The sequence below is a fragment of the Anoplopoma fimbria genome, unplaced genomic scaffold (assembly GCF_027596085.1).
Source record: "Anoplopoma fimbria isolate UVic2021 breed Golden Eagle Sablefish unplaced genomic scaffold, Afim_UVic_2022 Un_contig_12607_pilon_pilon, whole genome shotgun sequence".
Taxonomy (NCBI): domain Eukaryota; kingdom Metazoa; phylum Chordata; class Actinopteri; order Perciformes; family Anoplopomatidae; genus Anoplopoma; species Anoplopoma fimbria.
Window position 1 is genome coordinate 32,501 of NW_026551910.1, and position 18,922 is coordinate 51,422.

The 18,922-nt window shown below is 33.3% G+C and overlaps 1 protein-coding gene across 1 annotated transcript; it reads right to left on the minus strand.

Moving 5' to 3' along the window:
* Nucleotides 1-7,497: 7,497 nt before the first annotated feature.
* On the minus strand, nt 7,498-8,549 carry LOC129115832 (transmembrane protein 121-like). The gene is given in 2 exon segments (XM_054627064.1): nt 7,498-7,832; nt 7,835-8,549. Coding segments are annotated over 2 exon segments (1,050 nt in total).
* Nucleotides 8,550-18,922: the final 10,373 nt, after the last annotated feature.

Below are 18,922 nucleotides of genomic sequence, written 5' to 3' on the forward strand. Positions count from 1 at the left end.
ACCTTTAGAATAAACACACCTGTTATTATATTCACCTTTAAGAATAAACACACCTGTTATTATATTCACCTTTAGAATAAACACACCTGTTATTATATTCACCTTTAGAATAAACACACCTGTTATTATATTCACCTTTAAGAATAAACACACCTGTTATTATATTCACCTTTAGAATAAACACACCTGTTATTATATTCACCTTTAGAATAAACACACCTGTTATTATATTCACCTTTAAAGAATAAACACACCTGTTATTATATTCACCTTTATAATAAACACACCTGTTATTATATTCACCTTTATAATAAACACACCTGTTATTATATTCACCTTTATAATAAACACACCTGTTATTATATTCACCTTTATAATAAACACACCTGTTATTATATTCACCTTTATAATAAACACACCTGTTATTATATTCACCTTTATAATAAACACACCTGTTATTATATTCACCTTTATAATAAACACACCTGTTATTATATTCACCTTTATAATAAACACACCTGTTATTATATTCACCTTTATAATAAACACACCTGTTATTATATTCACCTTTAAGAATAAACACACCTGTTATTATATTCACCTTTAGAATAAACACACCTGTTATTATATTCACCTTTAAAGAATAAACACACCTGTTATTATATTCACCTTTAAGAATAAACACACCTGTTATTATATTCACCTTTAAATAATAAACACACCTGTTATTATATTCACCTTTAGAATAAACACACCTGTTATTATATTCACCTTTAAGAATAAACACACCTGTTATTATATTCACCTTTAGAATAAACACACCTGTTATTATATTCACCTTTAAGAATAAACACACCTGTTATTATATTCACCTTTAGAATAAACACACCTGTTATTATATTCACCTTTAAAGAATAAACACACCTGTTATTATATTCACCTTTAAGAATAAACACACCTGTTATTATATTCACCTTTAAGAATAAACACACCTGTTATTATATTCACCTTTAAATAATAAACACACCTGTTATTATATTCACCTTTAAATAATAAACACACCTGTTATTATATTCACCTTTAAGAATAAACACACCTGTTATTATATTCACCTTTAGAATAAACACACCTGTTATTATATTCACCTTTAAAGAATAAACACACCTGTTATTATATTCACCTTTAAGAATAAACACACCTGTTATTATATTCACCTTTAAGAATAAACACACCTGTTATTATATTCACCTTTAAATAATAAACACACCTGTTATTATATTCACCTTTAGAATAAACACACCTGTTATTATATTCACCTTTAAAGAATAAACACACCTGTTATTATATTCACCTTTAAGAATAAACACACCTGTTATTATATTCACCTTTAAGAATAAACACACCTGTTATTATATTCACCTTTAGAATAAACACACCTGTTATTATATTCACCTTTAAGAATAAACACACCTGTTATTATATTCACCTTTATAATAAACACACCTGTTATTATATTCACCTTTAGAATAAACACACCTGTTATTATATTCACCTTTAAATAATAAACACACCTGTTATTATATTCACCTTTAGAATAAACACACCTGTTATTATATTCACCTTTAGAATAAACACACCTGTTATTATATTCACCTTTAAATAATAAACACACCTGTTATTATATTCACCTTTATAATAAACACACCTGTTATTATATTCACCTTTATAATAAACACACCTGTTATTATATTCACCTTTATAATAAACACACCTGTTATTATATTCACCTTTATAATAAACACACCTGTTATTATATTCACCTTTATAATAAACACACCTGTTATTATATTCACCTTTATAATAAACACACCTGTTATTATATTCACCTTTATAATAAACACACCTGTTATTATATTCACCTTTATAATAAACACACCTGTTATTATATTCACCTTTAAGAATAAACACACCTGTTATTATATTCACCTTTAAGAATAAACACACCTGTTATTATATTCACCTTTAGAATAAACACACCTGTTATTATATTCACCTTTAAGAATAAACACACCTGTTATTATATTCACCTTTAGAATAAACACACCTGTTATTATATTCACCTTTAGAATAGACACACCTGTTATTATATTCACCTTTAAAGAATAAACACACCTGTTATTATATTCACCTTTAGAATAAACACACCTGTTATTATATTCACCTTTAGAATAAACACACCTGTTATTATATTCACCTTTAAAGAATAAACACACCTGTTATTATATTCACCTTTATAATAAACACACCTGTTATTATATTCACCTTTATAATAAACACACCTGTTATTATATTCACCTTTATAATAAACACACCTGTTATTATATTCACCTTTATAATAAACACACCTGTTATTATATTCACCTTTATAATAAACACACCTGTTATTATATTCACCTTTATAATAAACACACCTGTTATTATATTCACCTTTATAATAAACACACCTGTTATTATATTCACCTTTATAATAAACACACCTGTTATTATATTCACCTTTAAGAATAAACACACCTGTTATTATATTCACCTTTAAGAATAAACACACCTGTTATTATATTCACCTTTATAATAAACACACCTGTTATTATATTCACCTTTAAGAATACACACACCTGTTATTATATTCACCTTTATAATAAACACACCTGTTATTATATTCACCTTTAAGAATAGACACACCTGTTATTATATTCACCTTTAGAATAAACACACCTGTTATTATATTCACCTTTAAGAATAAACACACCTGTTATTATATTCACCTTTAAGAATAAACACACCTGTTATTATATTCACCTTTAGAATAAACACACCTGTTATTATATTCACCTTTATAATAAACACACCTGTTATTATATTCACCTTTAAGAATAAACACACCTGTTATTATATTCACCTTTATAATAAACACACCTGTTATTATATTCACCTTTAGAATAAACACACCTGTTATTATATTCACCTTTAAGAATAAACACACCTGTTATTATATTCACCTTTATAATAAACACACCTGTTATTATATTCACCTTTAAGAATAAACACACCTGTTATTATATTCACCTTTAATAATAAACACACCTGTTATTATATTCACCTTTAAAGAATAAACACACCTGTTATTATATTCACCTTTAAAGAATAAACACACCTGTTATTATATTCACCTTTAAATAATAAACACACCTGTTATTATATTCACCTTTAAAGAATAAACACACCTGTTATTATATTCACCTTTAAAGAATAAACACACCTGTTATTATATTCACCTTTAAATAATAAACACACCTGTTATTATATTCACCTTTAAAGAATAAACACACCTGTTATTATATTCACCTTTAAAGAATAAACACACCTGTTATTATATTCACCTTTAAGAATAAACACACCTGTTATTATATTCACCTTTAAAGAATAAACACCTGTTATTATATTCACCTTTAGAATAAACACACCTGTTATTATATTCACCTTTAAGAATAAACACACCTGTTATTATATTCACCTTTAAATAATAAACACACCTGTTATTATATTCACCTTTAAGAATAAACACACCTGTTATTATATTCACCTTTAAAGAATAAACACACCTGTTATTATATTCACCTTTAAAGAATAAACACACCTGTTATTATATTCACCTTTAAGAATAAACACACCTGTTATTATATTCACCTTTAAGAATAAACACACCTGTTATTATATTCACCTTTAAGAATAAACACACCTGTTATTATATTCACCTTTAGAATAAACACACCTGTTATTATATTCACCTTTAGAATAAACACACCTGTTATTATATTCACCTTTAAGAATAAACACACCTGTTATTATATTACCTTTATAATAAACACACCTGTTATTATATTCACCTTTAGAATAAACACACCTGTTATTATATTCACCTTTAGAATAAACACACCTGTTATTATATTCACCTTTAAGAATAAACACACCTGTTATTATATTCACCTTAGAATAAACACACCTGTTATTATATTCACCTTTAAAGAATAAACACACCTGTTATTATATTCACCTTTAAGAATAAACACACCTGTTATTATATTCACCTTTAGAATAAACACACCTGTTATTATATTCACCTTTAGAATAAACACACCTGTTATTATATTCACCTTTATAATAAACACACCTGTTATTATATTCACCTTTATAATAAACACACCTGTTATTATATTCACCTTTATAATAAACACACCTGTTATTATATTCACCTTTATAATAAACACACCTGTTATTATATTCACCTTTATAATAAACACACCTGTTATTATATTCACCTTTAAGAATAAACACACCTGTTATTATATTCACCTTTAAGAATAAACACACCTGTTATTATATTCACCTTTAGAATAAACACACCTGTTATTATATTCACCTTTAAGAATAAACACACCTGTTATTATATTCACCTTTAGAATAAACACACCTGTTATTATATTCACCTTTAAGAATAAACACACCTGTTATTATATTCACCTTTAAGAATAAACACACCTGTTATTATATTCACCTTTAAAGAATAAACACACCTGTTATTATATTCACCTTTAAAGAATAAACACACCTGTTATTATATTCACCTTTAAATAATAAACACACCTGTTATTATATTCACCTTTAAATAATAAACACACCTGTTATTATATTCACCTTTAAGAATAAACACACCTGTTATTATATTCACCTTTAAATAATAAACACACCTGTTATTATATTCACCTTTAGAATAAACACACCTGTTATTATATTCACCTTTAAATAATAAACACACCTGTTATTATATTCACCTTTAAATAATAAACACACCTGTTATTATATTCACCTTTATAATAGACACACCTGTTATTATATTCACCTTTAAATAATAAACACACCTGTTATTATATTCACCTTTAAATAATAAACACACCTGTTATTATATTCACCTTTAAATAATAAACACACCTGTTATTATATTCACCTTTAAAGAATAAACACACCTGTTATTATATTCACCTTTAAAGAATAAACACACCTGTTATTATATTCACCTTTAAGAATAAACACACCTGTTATTATATTCACCTTTAAAGAATAAACACACCTGTTATTATATTCACCTTTAAGAATAAACACACCTGTTATTATATTCACCTTTAAAGAATAAACACACCTGTTATTATATTCACCTTTAGAATAAACACACCTGTTATTATATTCACCTTTAAATAATAAACACACCTGTTATTATATTCACCTTTAAAGAATAAACACACCTGTTATTATATTCACCTTTAAATAATAAACACACCTGTTATTATATTCACCTTTAAAGAATAAACACACCTGTTATTATATTCACCTTTAAAGAATAAACACACCTGTTATTATATTCACCTTTAAGAATAAACACACCTGTTATTATATTCACCTTTAAGAATAAACACCTGTTATTATATTCACCTTTAATAATAAACACACCTGTTATTATATTCACCTTTAGAATAAACACACCTGTTATTATATTCACCTTTAAGAATAAACACACCTGTTATTATATTCACCTTTAAATAATAAACACACCTGTTATTATATTCACCTTTAAATAATAAACACACCTGTTATTATATTCACCTTTAAGAATAAACACACCTGTTATTATATTCACCTTTAAATAATAAACACACCTGTTATTATATTCACCTTTAAATAATAAACACACCTGTTATTATATTCACCTTTAAAGAATAAACACACCTGTTATTATATTCACCTTTAAGAATAAACACACCTGTTATTATATTCACCTTTAAATAATAAACACACCTGTTATTATATTCACCTTTAAATAATAAACACACCTGTTATTATATTCACCTTTAAAGAATAAACACACCTGTTATTATATTCACCTTTAAGAATAAACACACCTGTTATTATATTCACCTTTAGAATAAACACACCTGTTATTATATTCACCTTTAGAATAAACACACCTGTTATTATATTCACCTTTAAAGAATAAACACACCTGTTATTATATTCACCTTTAGAATAAACACACCTGTTATTATATTCACCTTTAAGAATAAACACACCTGTTATTATATTCACCTTTAATAATAAACACACCTGTTATTATATTCACCTTTAGAATAAACACACCTGTTATTATATTCACCTTTAAGAATAAACACACCTGTTATTATATTCACCTTTAAGAATAAACACACCTGTTATTATATTCACCTTTAAGAATAAACACACCTGTTATTATATTCACCTTTATAATAAACACACCTGTTATTATATTCACCTTTAAGAATAAACACACCTGTTATTATATTCACCTTTAAGAATAAACACACCTGTTATTATATTCACCTTTAGAATAAACACACCTGTTATTATATTCACCTTTAATAAACACACCTGTTATTATATTCACCTTTAAGAATAAACACACCTGTTATTATATTCACCTTTATAATAAACACACCTGTTATTAAGAGTTATTATATTCACCTTTAAATAAACACACCTGTTATTGAGTGTTATTATATTCACCTTTAAAGAATAAAAACACAATAAACACACCTGTTATTGAGTGTTATTATATTCACCTTTAAAGAATAAAAACACAATAAACACACCTGTTATTAAGAGTTATTATATTCACCTTTAAATAATAAACACACCTGTTATTAAGTGTTATTATATTCACCTTTAAATAATAAACACACCTGTTATTAAGTGTCATGTCCTGATATTAACATTTAGAGACGAGGGACATGAAAAGGAGTGAGTATGAAATACAAACAAAAAAACATTTCCATTTTGTATTTCAGTGTCTTTTCTAAACTCACCTGTATGTCCTCGCTGCCGAACTCCACCTGTAGCTGATATCACCTGTTACCGGCTACGTGACCACGGTGTAACCCGCATCATGTCCCGCCTCCTGCTCACTCTACCTCACCGCCAACTAAAACCTGTGTGACCAGGTGAGAACGCACACCATGCATCGTGTCCTCACACAACAATCCGTATGATACTTTACAAAAAGTTACTCTTCTTTTGGGCGTTTTCCTTCAAACGTCCAGCAACACGTGTCAATTCTTAAGTTAAGTTAAAACATCAAAACTGATGGTGGTTTGGGTTAAAATAACTGTTAAAGTATAGTTACTGAAGTATGCGTACTAGTGCTAAATAAATCAACGTTGACTTCTCGCCTCACATGAGGCTCAAACAACGGTCTCCTGGAGGACACAATCCATCTCCTCCCTCTGTGGCTTTAGTGGTCTCTATACCTCCTCGTTACATTGATGACAAACCAAATGATTTTGATATTTGATTCCTGATAAAGGTTTTGATTCTGATCCTGTAGGGTCCTGATCCTGTGATGACCATCAGCGTGGGTCATTGTGGAGGGTTGTTTGGTTTCCTGCTGCCTTCATCTTGTCTTGTTTGCTCACATCTGTCATCTCTCTCCTCCTCCTCCTCCTCCTCCTCTTCCGGTATGGTGGTGAAGTCCTCGATCACGACTCTGGGCAGCACCGCCGGCTGCGTGTTTGATATCTGAACTCGGACCAGAGAGTTGTTCCTCATCTCGGCTCTCCGATCTGCAGGCGGAGAACCCGGCTGCTTCCTGTACTGCACCAGACTGCAGCTCTTCACAACTATGGCGGCCACATTCTTCCCCATCATGATCGCAGACACGCTGACGTCCCCGTAAACCAGCAGATTTCCTCCCGAATCAGCAGGGTGGTGACGTTGACGGTGGTCAGGCTGAGCACCGGGTAGAGCATCATTTTGTGCGGGACGATGTTCACGCCCTGCATGCTGATCTCGCTCAGGGAGATGCAGGGCAGCACCAGCAGGAGGATGTAGCAGTAGAAGAAGATCAGTGCCTCCACCCACAGGGGGAGCCCTCCCCTCTGGAGCTCCCACAGGTTGGCCTGAACATCCACCAGGTCCAGCAGGTCCACCACCACCCAGAAGAGACGACTCCTGATCTCCTCTCGTCTCCTATACGGCTGCAGATACTCCAAATGGTCGATCGCTGCCAGCGTTAAGAACACGACGGGCATGCAGACGGACAGCAGCAGGGTCAGAGCCCTGCTGGACACGCCCGCATCCATCACCTCTGCGTCTGCAGTTGCGTCCTGGGACTTGTAGTTCTGAAACACAAAGTAGACCTTGATCTCCAGGATGAAGATGTAGAAGAACCAGAGGATCATGGCGTAGCCTCGCCTGGTCGTGTGCACCTCCGAGCCGGCCCAGACGGCGACGTATCGCAGCACGATGAGGAAACACGCGTCGCCTGCCAGCACGGTGACCCAAACGCCGATCCTCCTGGGACCCGGATTCTGCTCCACCAGGTAGGCGTCCATCAGCGCCAGGCTGGTCACGATGAGGGCCGCCGCCAGGCAGACGTGGGGCTTGTTAGCGGCCGGTGGAGGTGGAACCATCGCTGGTTCGGACACACAGATCCAGTTTGGAGATGAAACAGGACAGGTGTAACGCCTCTCCACAGTGCTGGAGTCGGCCAAGCTGCAGTTCCTCTGATGGCCACTAGATGCTGCTCCGAGAGTCTGGGAGTCACTGTTTCAGAGTAGGCTTTGAAGTGTGTTTGATTGACAGACTTCTCAGCTCACATGTCTGAGAAAAGGTTCAGACTCTACGTCCAGGTTTTCTAGGATCGGTTCCCCCAATGGGCTCCATCGCAGGTTCAGAACATGACAGTTAATCAATACTCTTGGATCAGGTGTTGAGTCGTGGCTCACAATTATTGATTGTCTAAACTCAGGTTAAACCAAACATTGTCATGCAAGATGTCTTCTTCTTGCACTCGTGTGTCGGACTGCCATGACTTCAGGGATCTACACATGGTGTTTAACTGTGGAGATCCTGATCCAGCAGATCCACCTCTGGGTTCAGTCAGAATGGAGCGTGGTGTTTGTATCGGTGCTGTGATTTTATGCGAGCCCTGGCAATCTCCGACACCAGAAGGAGTTTGAGGACTGAAGGAACCCAACGAGGAGACGGTACCCTGCTGCTCCTCTCAGCTGATCTTCTTGGAGCTGTTCTACCAGAAAAGTTTGTTCAGGGAACGCTGCTTATCACTCTTTTTCCTTCCTCTGTCAGAAATCAACAAACATCCAGATGATGAAACAAACAAAGGCATCAAAAAAGTGAATAAGAATAAGAATAATAATAAGAAGAAGAAGGGAGCTCATTATCGACGTGAGTCTTTGGTTCAAGTGTCATCATCTCTTCCTGGTGTCGTTTCCTCCACAGCAGAGAACAGGAAGCTGGAACATCATCAGTCCTGAACTCATGTGAATCCACTCGAGTCTGCAGAGTCGTCCTCTCGCCTCATAGTCTCTCTCTCTCTCTCGCTCTCTCTGTGTTGGTGGTGTGTGTTCACGCTCAGAAAGAGAGAGATGGTCGACTCTCCCCTTCTATCAAGTCTTCGTTTTATTCTCAGCCTCTTCATCATGACCTTGTTTCTGTATCTGCACGCACGCACGCACGCACGCACGCAGCCTTGTTTCCTAACCTCTAACTTCAAACCAAGTCTTCACATCACAATCTAGTGAATACGTTATAGGGACGAGCATTTTGTCCCCAAAAGACGACGCGTCCCCACAATGTGACAACATACGTATGTCCCCACAACGTTAGTTAAACAGTCCCTAACACACACACACGAGCATCATGTTGGCCTGATCTCACAGAAAGACAAACCAAAAATAAAAATGCCTCTCAGAACCAGCATCATTTCCTTCATAGTTTAGAAAAACATGACCCAAATCCTCAAAGAATCTATATATCTTTATATATTATATTTGAACAATAACGTATGAAGTTGTGTGTTTCTAGTGCTGATGATCCTCCAGAGAACCTGCAGCTCGTCTCGGCTTCTGTCCGACCAAACCTCAATACCTGTACACTACCTCTCTAAGAATTAAAATTGTAAATGCTAGACTGTAATATATTTTATCATTATTCTTTTTTTATTACTGTAAAAGCAGGTTGTAATTGGTATATATGGTTGTGCTGGTAAAAGGTCAGTAGTATTGCTGCTGTTATTTAATTAGTACTACCTTCAACTACTAGTACTACTACTACTACTACTACTACTACTACTACTGTCACTGCTACTCTTATTGATACTCTCAGTATTATCATAAGTTCTGCTAATGTTTTTCTTGCTCCATAATATTTACTTTTAGTGTAATAGTACCATCACTATTTAGACCTTTACACACCAAGTTCATATTTTTTGTCCGAAATCGTCCCACATTTCAAACGACAATACGACCTCACGTTATATCGATCACGTTTCTACATCGTCGGACACTTTGGTTCAGTATTAAAGTTTTCAGAAGAGGACACAGAGCACTTTTAGAGAATGTAGAAAGATTAGAATCATTGAGCTCTAGATAACTTAAAGACGGACTCATTGGCCTGTTTTAAGACTACCGCTTTCTACTGTAACCAAGTCATCAATTCAGCTTCGTCTCTGTTTGCATATTCTCACAACAAATAGAACAATAAAACAGTTTGGTCTCGGTGGTCAAAAAGCTTTCTGTGTGTTACGATTTTTGTGCAAAGGCCTTAACTCCTACTCCTCAAATAATCTTTACAACTAGTAATCAAGCTACTTCTACTGAAGAGACAACACACTAAGGTCATCACATCAGCAGTAGTCAGATGGACTCCCCTGGACTTCGCCCTGCAGCCAGCAGAAGAAGCTGGATCAGTGATGGAAGCAGCAGTGACGCTCTGATCTTCATGACCCAGCTTTTATCTAGGCTAAGCTTTTTATGGGAAGAGCACATTAAAAAGTGATGAGGATGCTCTGGAAATGCATGAGGATGAATCTAATTAGCCCAATTACTGGAGGACTCCCCCTCAGTGGTGCGTTCAAGAACAAATCAGATTGTTCTTCAAAGCTGCAGACATTTGTGGGACTTTAGTGAGACCTTGGCGACGACATGAGGGGAAACCTGGATCCAGATCTACAGAATTGTGCTTTGACAGAAAAACACATGAACACAGCTTTCATACCTTTAGCAGCCCTGAAAAAGGTCAAGGTGTCACTGAAATCACAAGGTTCATCCTCTGGGGAGCAGAAATGAGCAGATTGTTCAGGTAGTTAGTGAAAACAGAGACAGCTAAGATTGGGATGCTGAGTGGAAACTGTTCTTGTAGGTAAATAAATGCATCAAAATAATTTAGCAAATCAATGTGCACGATAATAATCATATCAATATTATTATTATTATATTATTAATAATCATCATAATTATAATAATGCACATTGCAGCTTTATTTCTAGAAACTAATGAACAACTATGCAGCAGAGTGTTTGTGGCTTCTCTGGACATCAGACCAAACCACAGATATGAGAGGAGGAGTCTTTATTTTGTAGAAACATCGGTGCAAAAGAACATGGAACAGTGCAGAGTTCATACGGCCGTAGTGTCTCCATAGTCTCTGTTCCAGTGGGCGTAAAGCTCCAGAGTCTGAGGACCGACGCTCCTCTTGATCTTCTGCAGAGACGCCACAAAGTCTCTGAGACAAATGTTTCGGACCTGTGCAGAAAACAGGTTAACGAACATATATTTAATCAAAGCCGTACTTACAGGTGCTGCTCCTTCAGCACTGATGTACTTATGACTAACCATGTGTTTCACGCTGCGAGAGCGAACTCTCTCTCCTCTGTCCTGATTCTCCTGGACCTGTCAGCGGCGTTTGACACAGTGAACCACCAGATCCTCCTCTCCACCCTCGAGGGGATGGGCATCTCAGGCTCTGCACTCTCCCTGCTTGCATCCTATCTGACAGGCCGATCCTACCAGGTGACATGGAGGGGGGCCGTGTCGGAACCACGCACGCTGACTACGGGGGTTCCACAAGGTTCAGTTCTGGGCCCCCTTCTCTTCTCGCTCTACACAACATCTCTGGGTTCTGTTATTCGCTCCCATGACTTCTCCTACCATTGTTATGCCGATGACACCCAGCTGGTCTTGTCATTTCCTCCCGGTGACACCCAAGTGAAGGCACGCATTGCTGCGTGCTTGGCTGACATCTCGAGGTGGATGGCGACACACCACCTGAAGCTGAACCTGGACAAAACCGAGCTACTCTTCCTCCCGGGGAAGGGTTGCCCGCACCGAGACCTGTCCATCACCATTGATGATGCCGTGGTGACGCCAACTCGGACTGTGAGGAATCTGGGTGTGACCCTGGACGACCAACTGTCGTTCTCAGCAAACATTGCATCGGTCACACGCTCCTGCAGATTCCTCCTCTACAACATCAGGAGGATTCGCCCCTTCCTCACTGAGGAGACGGCGCAGGTGCTCATCCAGGCTCTGGTCATCTCCCGCCTGGACTACTGCAACTCACTACTTGCTGGAGCCCCGGCGTCGGCCATCAGACCTCTGGAGCTTGTCCAGAAAGCTGCAGCACGTCTGGTGTTCAATCGCCCCAAGTTCTCTCACACAACTTCCCTTCTCCGTTCCCTACACTGGCTCCCTGTAAGAGCTCGCATCCAGTTTAAGACTCTGGTGCTAGCCTACAGGGCAGTGAAAGGAACAGCTCCTTCCTATCTCCAGGCCTTGGTCAAGCCCTACACCCCTGCCCGACCACTTCGCTCTGCTGCCTCGGGGCGATTGGTTGCCCCGTCGCTCAGAGGTCCCTGCGGCCGTTCCACCCGGTCACAGCTTTTTTCTGTCCTGGCCCCTCAGTGGTGGAATGAACTCCCCACTGACGTCAGGACAGCAGAGTCGCTGCCCATCTTTAGGCGCAGGCTGAAAACTCACCTCTTCAGGAAGTACTACCCGGAGCCTTCCTCGTAGCACTTATTGCACTCGTATTAGTTGCTGCACTTACTGTATTCGTATCAGTTCGCTGCACTTATTGAATTTGTATTTGTTTACTGCACTTATCCTATTCGTAGTAGTTTGTAGCACTTACTATATTCGGATTAGTCTGTTGCAATTATTGTTTTCATAGTAATCTGCCTCTGCACTATACTTTTGCTCTGGCTTATGCTTTGAGATGCTTGTTTAAGAAAGGAGATGCACTTATGACTTCTGGTGACTAGTAGTTCTCTTGAATACCTATGTTGAAATACACTTCCTGTAAGTCGCTTTGGATAAAAGCGTCTGCTACATGACTGTAATGTAATGTAATGTTTCTGGTGGATGGAGCCAGTTTACAGTTAGAATGAATCAACAGGAGATTATTCTCACTTTCTGACATCTGTCCATTCTCTCATCTCTCGTTTCCTCTTCTTTTCTTAATGCTTTGCTTTATTTATTTATTCTTTTTTTTTTTTAACTGAACTCAAATCATGAAATTCCCCAAAACTAGAGCTAAAAGGTTATCAAATGCAAATGTCCCCGCTGTGGGACTACTAAAGGATTATCTGATGTGATCTTATCACCTGACAATGAAACGAATCGTTGTCACATTATTTATTTTGCTGAGATGTGAAAACAGGACTTGTTCTGGAGCGTTTTCTCACTATAGTTGAGTTTGTCTTCCATCTTTGAGCCGAGTCCTTTTCAAAGACTAATTACTATTTCATGGTTGTACGTTTCCACCAACCAGTCTATTGTCAGTTTACGTCACTTCATCGTTTTATCCTGTTACACATTTGTGTGTCATTGTTTGAATTTTCATAAAAAATTCTTGAGTTATTGCCCAAAATGTGTTAAGTGAGGTCACAGTGACCTTTGACCACCGACATTGAATCACTGCATCCTTTAGTCCAGGTGGGGGTTTGTGCCAAATAAAATAAAATAAAAATGTGTTCAAGGCGTTCCTGAGATATCATGTAAAATATATATCAACATAAAAGTTATCAACACGGAAACATTTAGCATCAGTACTGTGAAATCCAGATCTTTAAGATTAAAACAAAACAAGAGGCTTTAGGGAATCATCAATCAATCAATCAATCAATCAATCAATCAATCAATCAATCAATCAATCAATCAATCAATCAATCAATCAATCAATCAATCAATCAATCAATCAGTTCTGGACGCAACTCTGCAGAAACACAAGCAAAACAAATCAGAAATATAACAAATGACTATATGTTTTATCCATGTTGGTAGACAGTGAGGAGTACACGGTGAGGAGTACACATATGTGTATATATGTGTATATATGTGTATATGTGTATATATGTGTATATGTGTATATGTGTATATATGTGTATATGTGTATATATGTATATATGTGTATATATGTGTATATATGTATATATGTGTATATGTGTGTATATGTGTATATGTGTATATATGTATATATGTGTATATATGTGTATATGTGTATATGTGTATATATGTATATATGTGTATATATGTGTATATATGTATATATGTGTATATATGTGTATATATGTATATATGTGTATATATGTGTATATATGTATATATGTGTATATATGTATATATGTGTATATATGTGTATATGTGTATATGTGTGTATATGTGTATATATGTGTATATATGTGTATATATGTGTATATGTGTATATATGTGTATATATGTATATATGTGTATATATGTGTATATATGTATATATGTGTATATATGTGTATATATGTATATATGTGTATATATGTGTATGTGTGTATATGTGTGTATATGTATATATGTGTATATATGTATATATGTGTATATGTGTGTATATGTATATATGTGTATATGTGTGTATATGTGTATATGTGTATATATGTGTATATGTGTATATATGTGTGTATATGTGTATATGTGTATATATGTGTATATGTGTATATATGTGTATATGTGTGTATATGTGTATATATGTGTATATGTGTATATATGTGTGTATATGTGTATATGTATATATATGTATATGTGTATATGTGTGTATATGTGTATATATGTATATATGTGTATATATGTATATATGTGTATATGTGTATATATGTGTATATATGTGTATATGTATATATATGTATATGTGTATATGTGTATATATGTGTATATATGTGTATATGTGTATATATGTGTGTATATGTGTATATGTGTATATATGTGTATATGTGTATATGTGTATATATGTGTATATGTGTATATATGTGTATATGTGTATATGTGTATATATGTGTATATATGTATATATGTATATATGTATATATGTGTATATATGTGTATATATGTATATGTATATATGTGTATATATGTATATATGTGTATATATGTATATATGTATATGTGTATATATGTGTATATATGTATATATGTATATATGTGTATATAAATATATGATATGTGTATATATGTGTATATATGTGTATATATGTATATATGTATATATGTGTATATATGTATATATGTGTATATATGTATATATGTATATGTGTATATATGTGTATATATGTATATATGTATATATGTGTATATATGTATATATGTATATGTGTATATATGTGTATATACGTATATATGTATATATGTGTATATATGTATATGTGTATATATGTGTATATATGTATATATGTATATATGTGTATATATGTGTATATATGTGTATATATGTATATATGTATACATGTGTATATATGTGTATATATGTATATATGTGTATATGTATATATGTGTATATACGTATATATGTATATATGTGTATATGTGTATATATGTGTATATGTGTATATATGTATATATGTATATATGTGTATATATGTGTATATGTGTGTATATGTATATATGTGTATATGTGTGTATATGTGTATATGTGTATATATGTGTATATGTGTATATATGTGTATATGTGTGTATATGTATATATGTGTATATGTGTATATATGTATATATGTATATATGTGTATATATGTGTATATATGTGTATATATGTATATATGTATATATGTGTATATGTGTATATATGTATATATGTGTATATATGTGTATATATATGTATATATGTATATATGTGTATATATGTGTATATATGTATATATGTGTATATATGTGTATATATGTGTATATATGTGTATATATGTGTATATGCATATATGTATATATGTGTATATGTATATATATGTATATATGTGTATATATGTATATATGTATATATGTGTATATGTGTATATGTGTATATATGTGTATATATGTGTATATATGTGTATGTGTATATATGTGTGTATATGTGTATATATGTGTATATGTGTATATATATATGTGTATATGTGTATATATGTATATGTGTATATATGTGTATATGTGTGTATGTGTGTATATGTGTATATATGTATATATGTGTATATATGTATATATGTGTATATGTGTGTATGTGTGTATATATGTGTATATATGTGTATATGTGTATATGCATATATGTATATATGTATATATGTGTATATTTATATATATGTATATATGTGTATATGTGTATATATGTATATATGTGTATATATGTATATATGTGTATATATGTGTATATATGTGTATATGTGTATATATGTGTATATGTGTGTATATGTGTATATATGTGTATATGCATATATGTGTATATATGTATATATGTATATATGTATATATGTGTATATATGTGTATATATATGTATATATATATGTGTATATATGTGTATATGTGTATATGTGTATATATGTGTATATATGTGTATATGTGTGTATATGTATATATGTGTATATGTGTGTATATGTGTATATGTGTGTATATATGTATATATGTGTATATATGTATATATATGTATATATGTGTATATGTGTATATATGTATATATGTGTATATGTGTATATATGTGTATATATATGTATATATATATATATGTGTATATGTGTATATATATATATATGTGTATATGTGTATATATATATGTGTATATGTGTGTATATATATATATGTGTATATGTGTATGTGTGTATGTGTGTATATATGTGTGTATGTGTGTATATATATGTGTATATGTGTATATATATATGTGTATATGTGTGTATATATATATATGTGTATATGTGTATATGTGTATATATGTGTATATGTGTATATGTGTATATATGTGTATATATGTGTATATATGTGTATGTGTATATATGTATATATGTGTATATGTGTGTATATATGTGTGTATATATGTATGTATATATACACAGGAGCAGCACATGGACGTGGAGTGAGCAGGAACACTACAGACATGTGCTTTATGAATAAAGATCCTGTTGTTATTACTATATGTTTTATCATGCTGGTAGACAGTGAGGAGTACACAGTACACGGTGAGGAGGACACAGTGAGGAGTACACGGTGAGGAGTACACGGTGAGGAGTACACGGTGCTGTACGTGGACGTGGAGTGAGCAGGAACAGACATGTGACAGAAACCACAGGGAGCACGTGATCTGGTGACGTTGCCGCGGGTCACGTGGTGTGTCGGTCAGCTGACTATCCGTCTTCCGGGTTGTGGGTCAGTGTTGACTGAGCAGCTCGTCTCTGAAGGTAAACTCTTCTTCTCTCTTCTTCACTCTTCTTCTCTCTTCTCTCTTCTTCACTCTTCTTCTCTCTTCTTCTCTCTCTTCTTCTTCTCTTCTTCACTCTTCTTCTCTCTTTCTTTCTCTTCTTCACTCTTCTTCTCTCTTCTTCACTCTTCTTCTTCTTCTTCTTCTTCACTCTTCTCTCTTCTCTCTTCTTCTCTCTTCTCTCTTCTTCTCTCTTCACTCTTCTTCTCTCTTCTCTCTTCTTCACTCTTCTTCTCTCTTCACTCTTCTTCTCTCTTCTTCTCTCTTCTCTCTTCTTCACTCTTCTTCTCTCTTCTCTCTTCTTCTCTGAGGTTCCATAGAAACCAGTCTGTTCTGTTCTTCTGCCCTCACAGGAGGACTCATACATGTTCACTGAACATGCAGTATTTATACATATATGTCTTCTCTGAGGTTCCATATATATATATGTATATATGTGTATACATACATATATATGTGTATATATTTATGTGTATATATGTATATATATGTGTATATATTTATGTGTATATATGTATATATATGTGTATATATTTATGTGTATATATGTATATATATGTGTATATATGTGTATATATTTATGTGTATATATGTGTATATATTTATGTGTATATATGTATATATATGTGTATATATGTGTATATATTTATGTGTATATATGTATATATTTATGTGTATATATTATATATATATATGTGTATATATTTATGTGTATATATGTGTATATATTTATGTGTATATATATGTATATATTTATGTGTATATATGTGTATATATTTATGTGTATATATGTGTATATATTTATGTGTATATATGTGTATATATTTATGTGTATATATGTGTATATATGTGTATATATGTGTATATATTTATGTGTATATATTTATGTGTATATATGTGTATATATGTACATATATGTGTATATATTTATGTGTATATATGTACATATATGTGTATATATTTATGTGTATATATACATATACAGTGGATATATAAAGTCTACTCACTCCTGTTAGAATGCCAGGTTTTTTGTGATGTAAATAAACGAGACAAAGATATCATGTCGGAACTTTTTCCACCTTTAATGTGACCTCTAACGAGAACAATTCAACTGAAAAACAAACTGAAATCTTTTAGGGGGAAAAATAAAAAACCTACAATAACCCTTCAACTAATACTTTGTTGAAGCACCTTTTGATTTTATTACAGCTCTCAGTCTTTTGGGTAGGAGTCTATTAGCATGGCACATCTTGATATTTATATATTTGCCCACTCTTCTTTGCAAAAGAGCTCCAAATCTGTCAGATT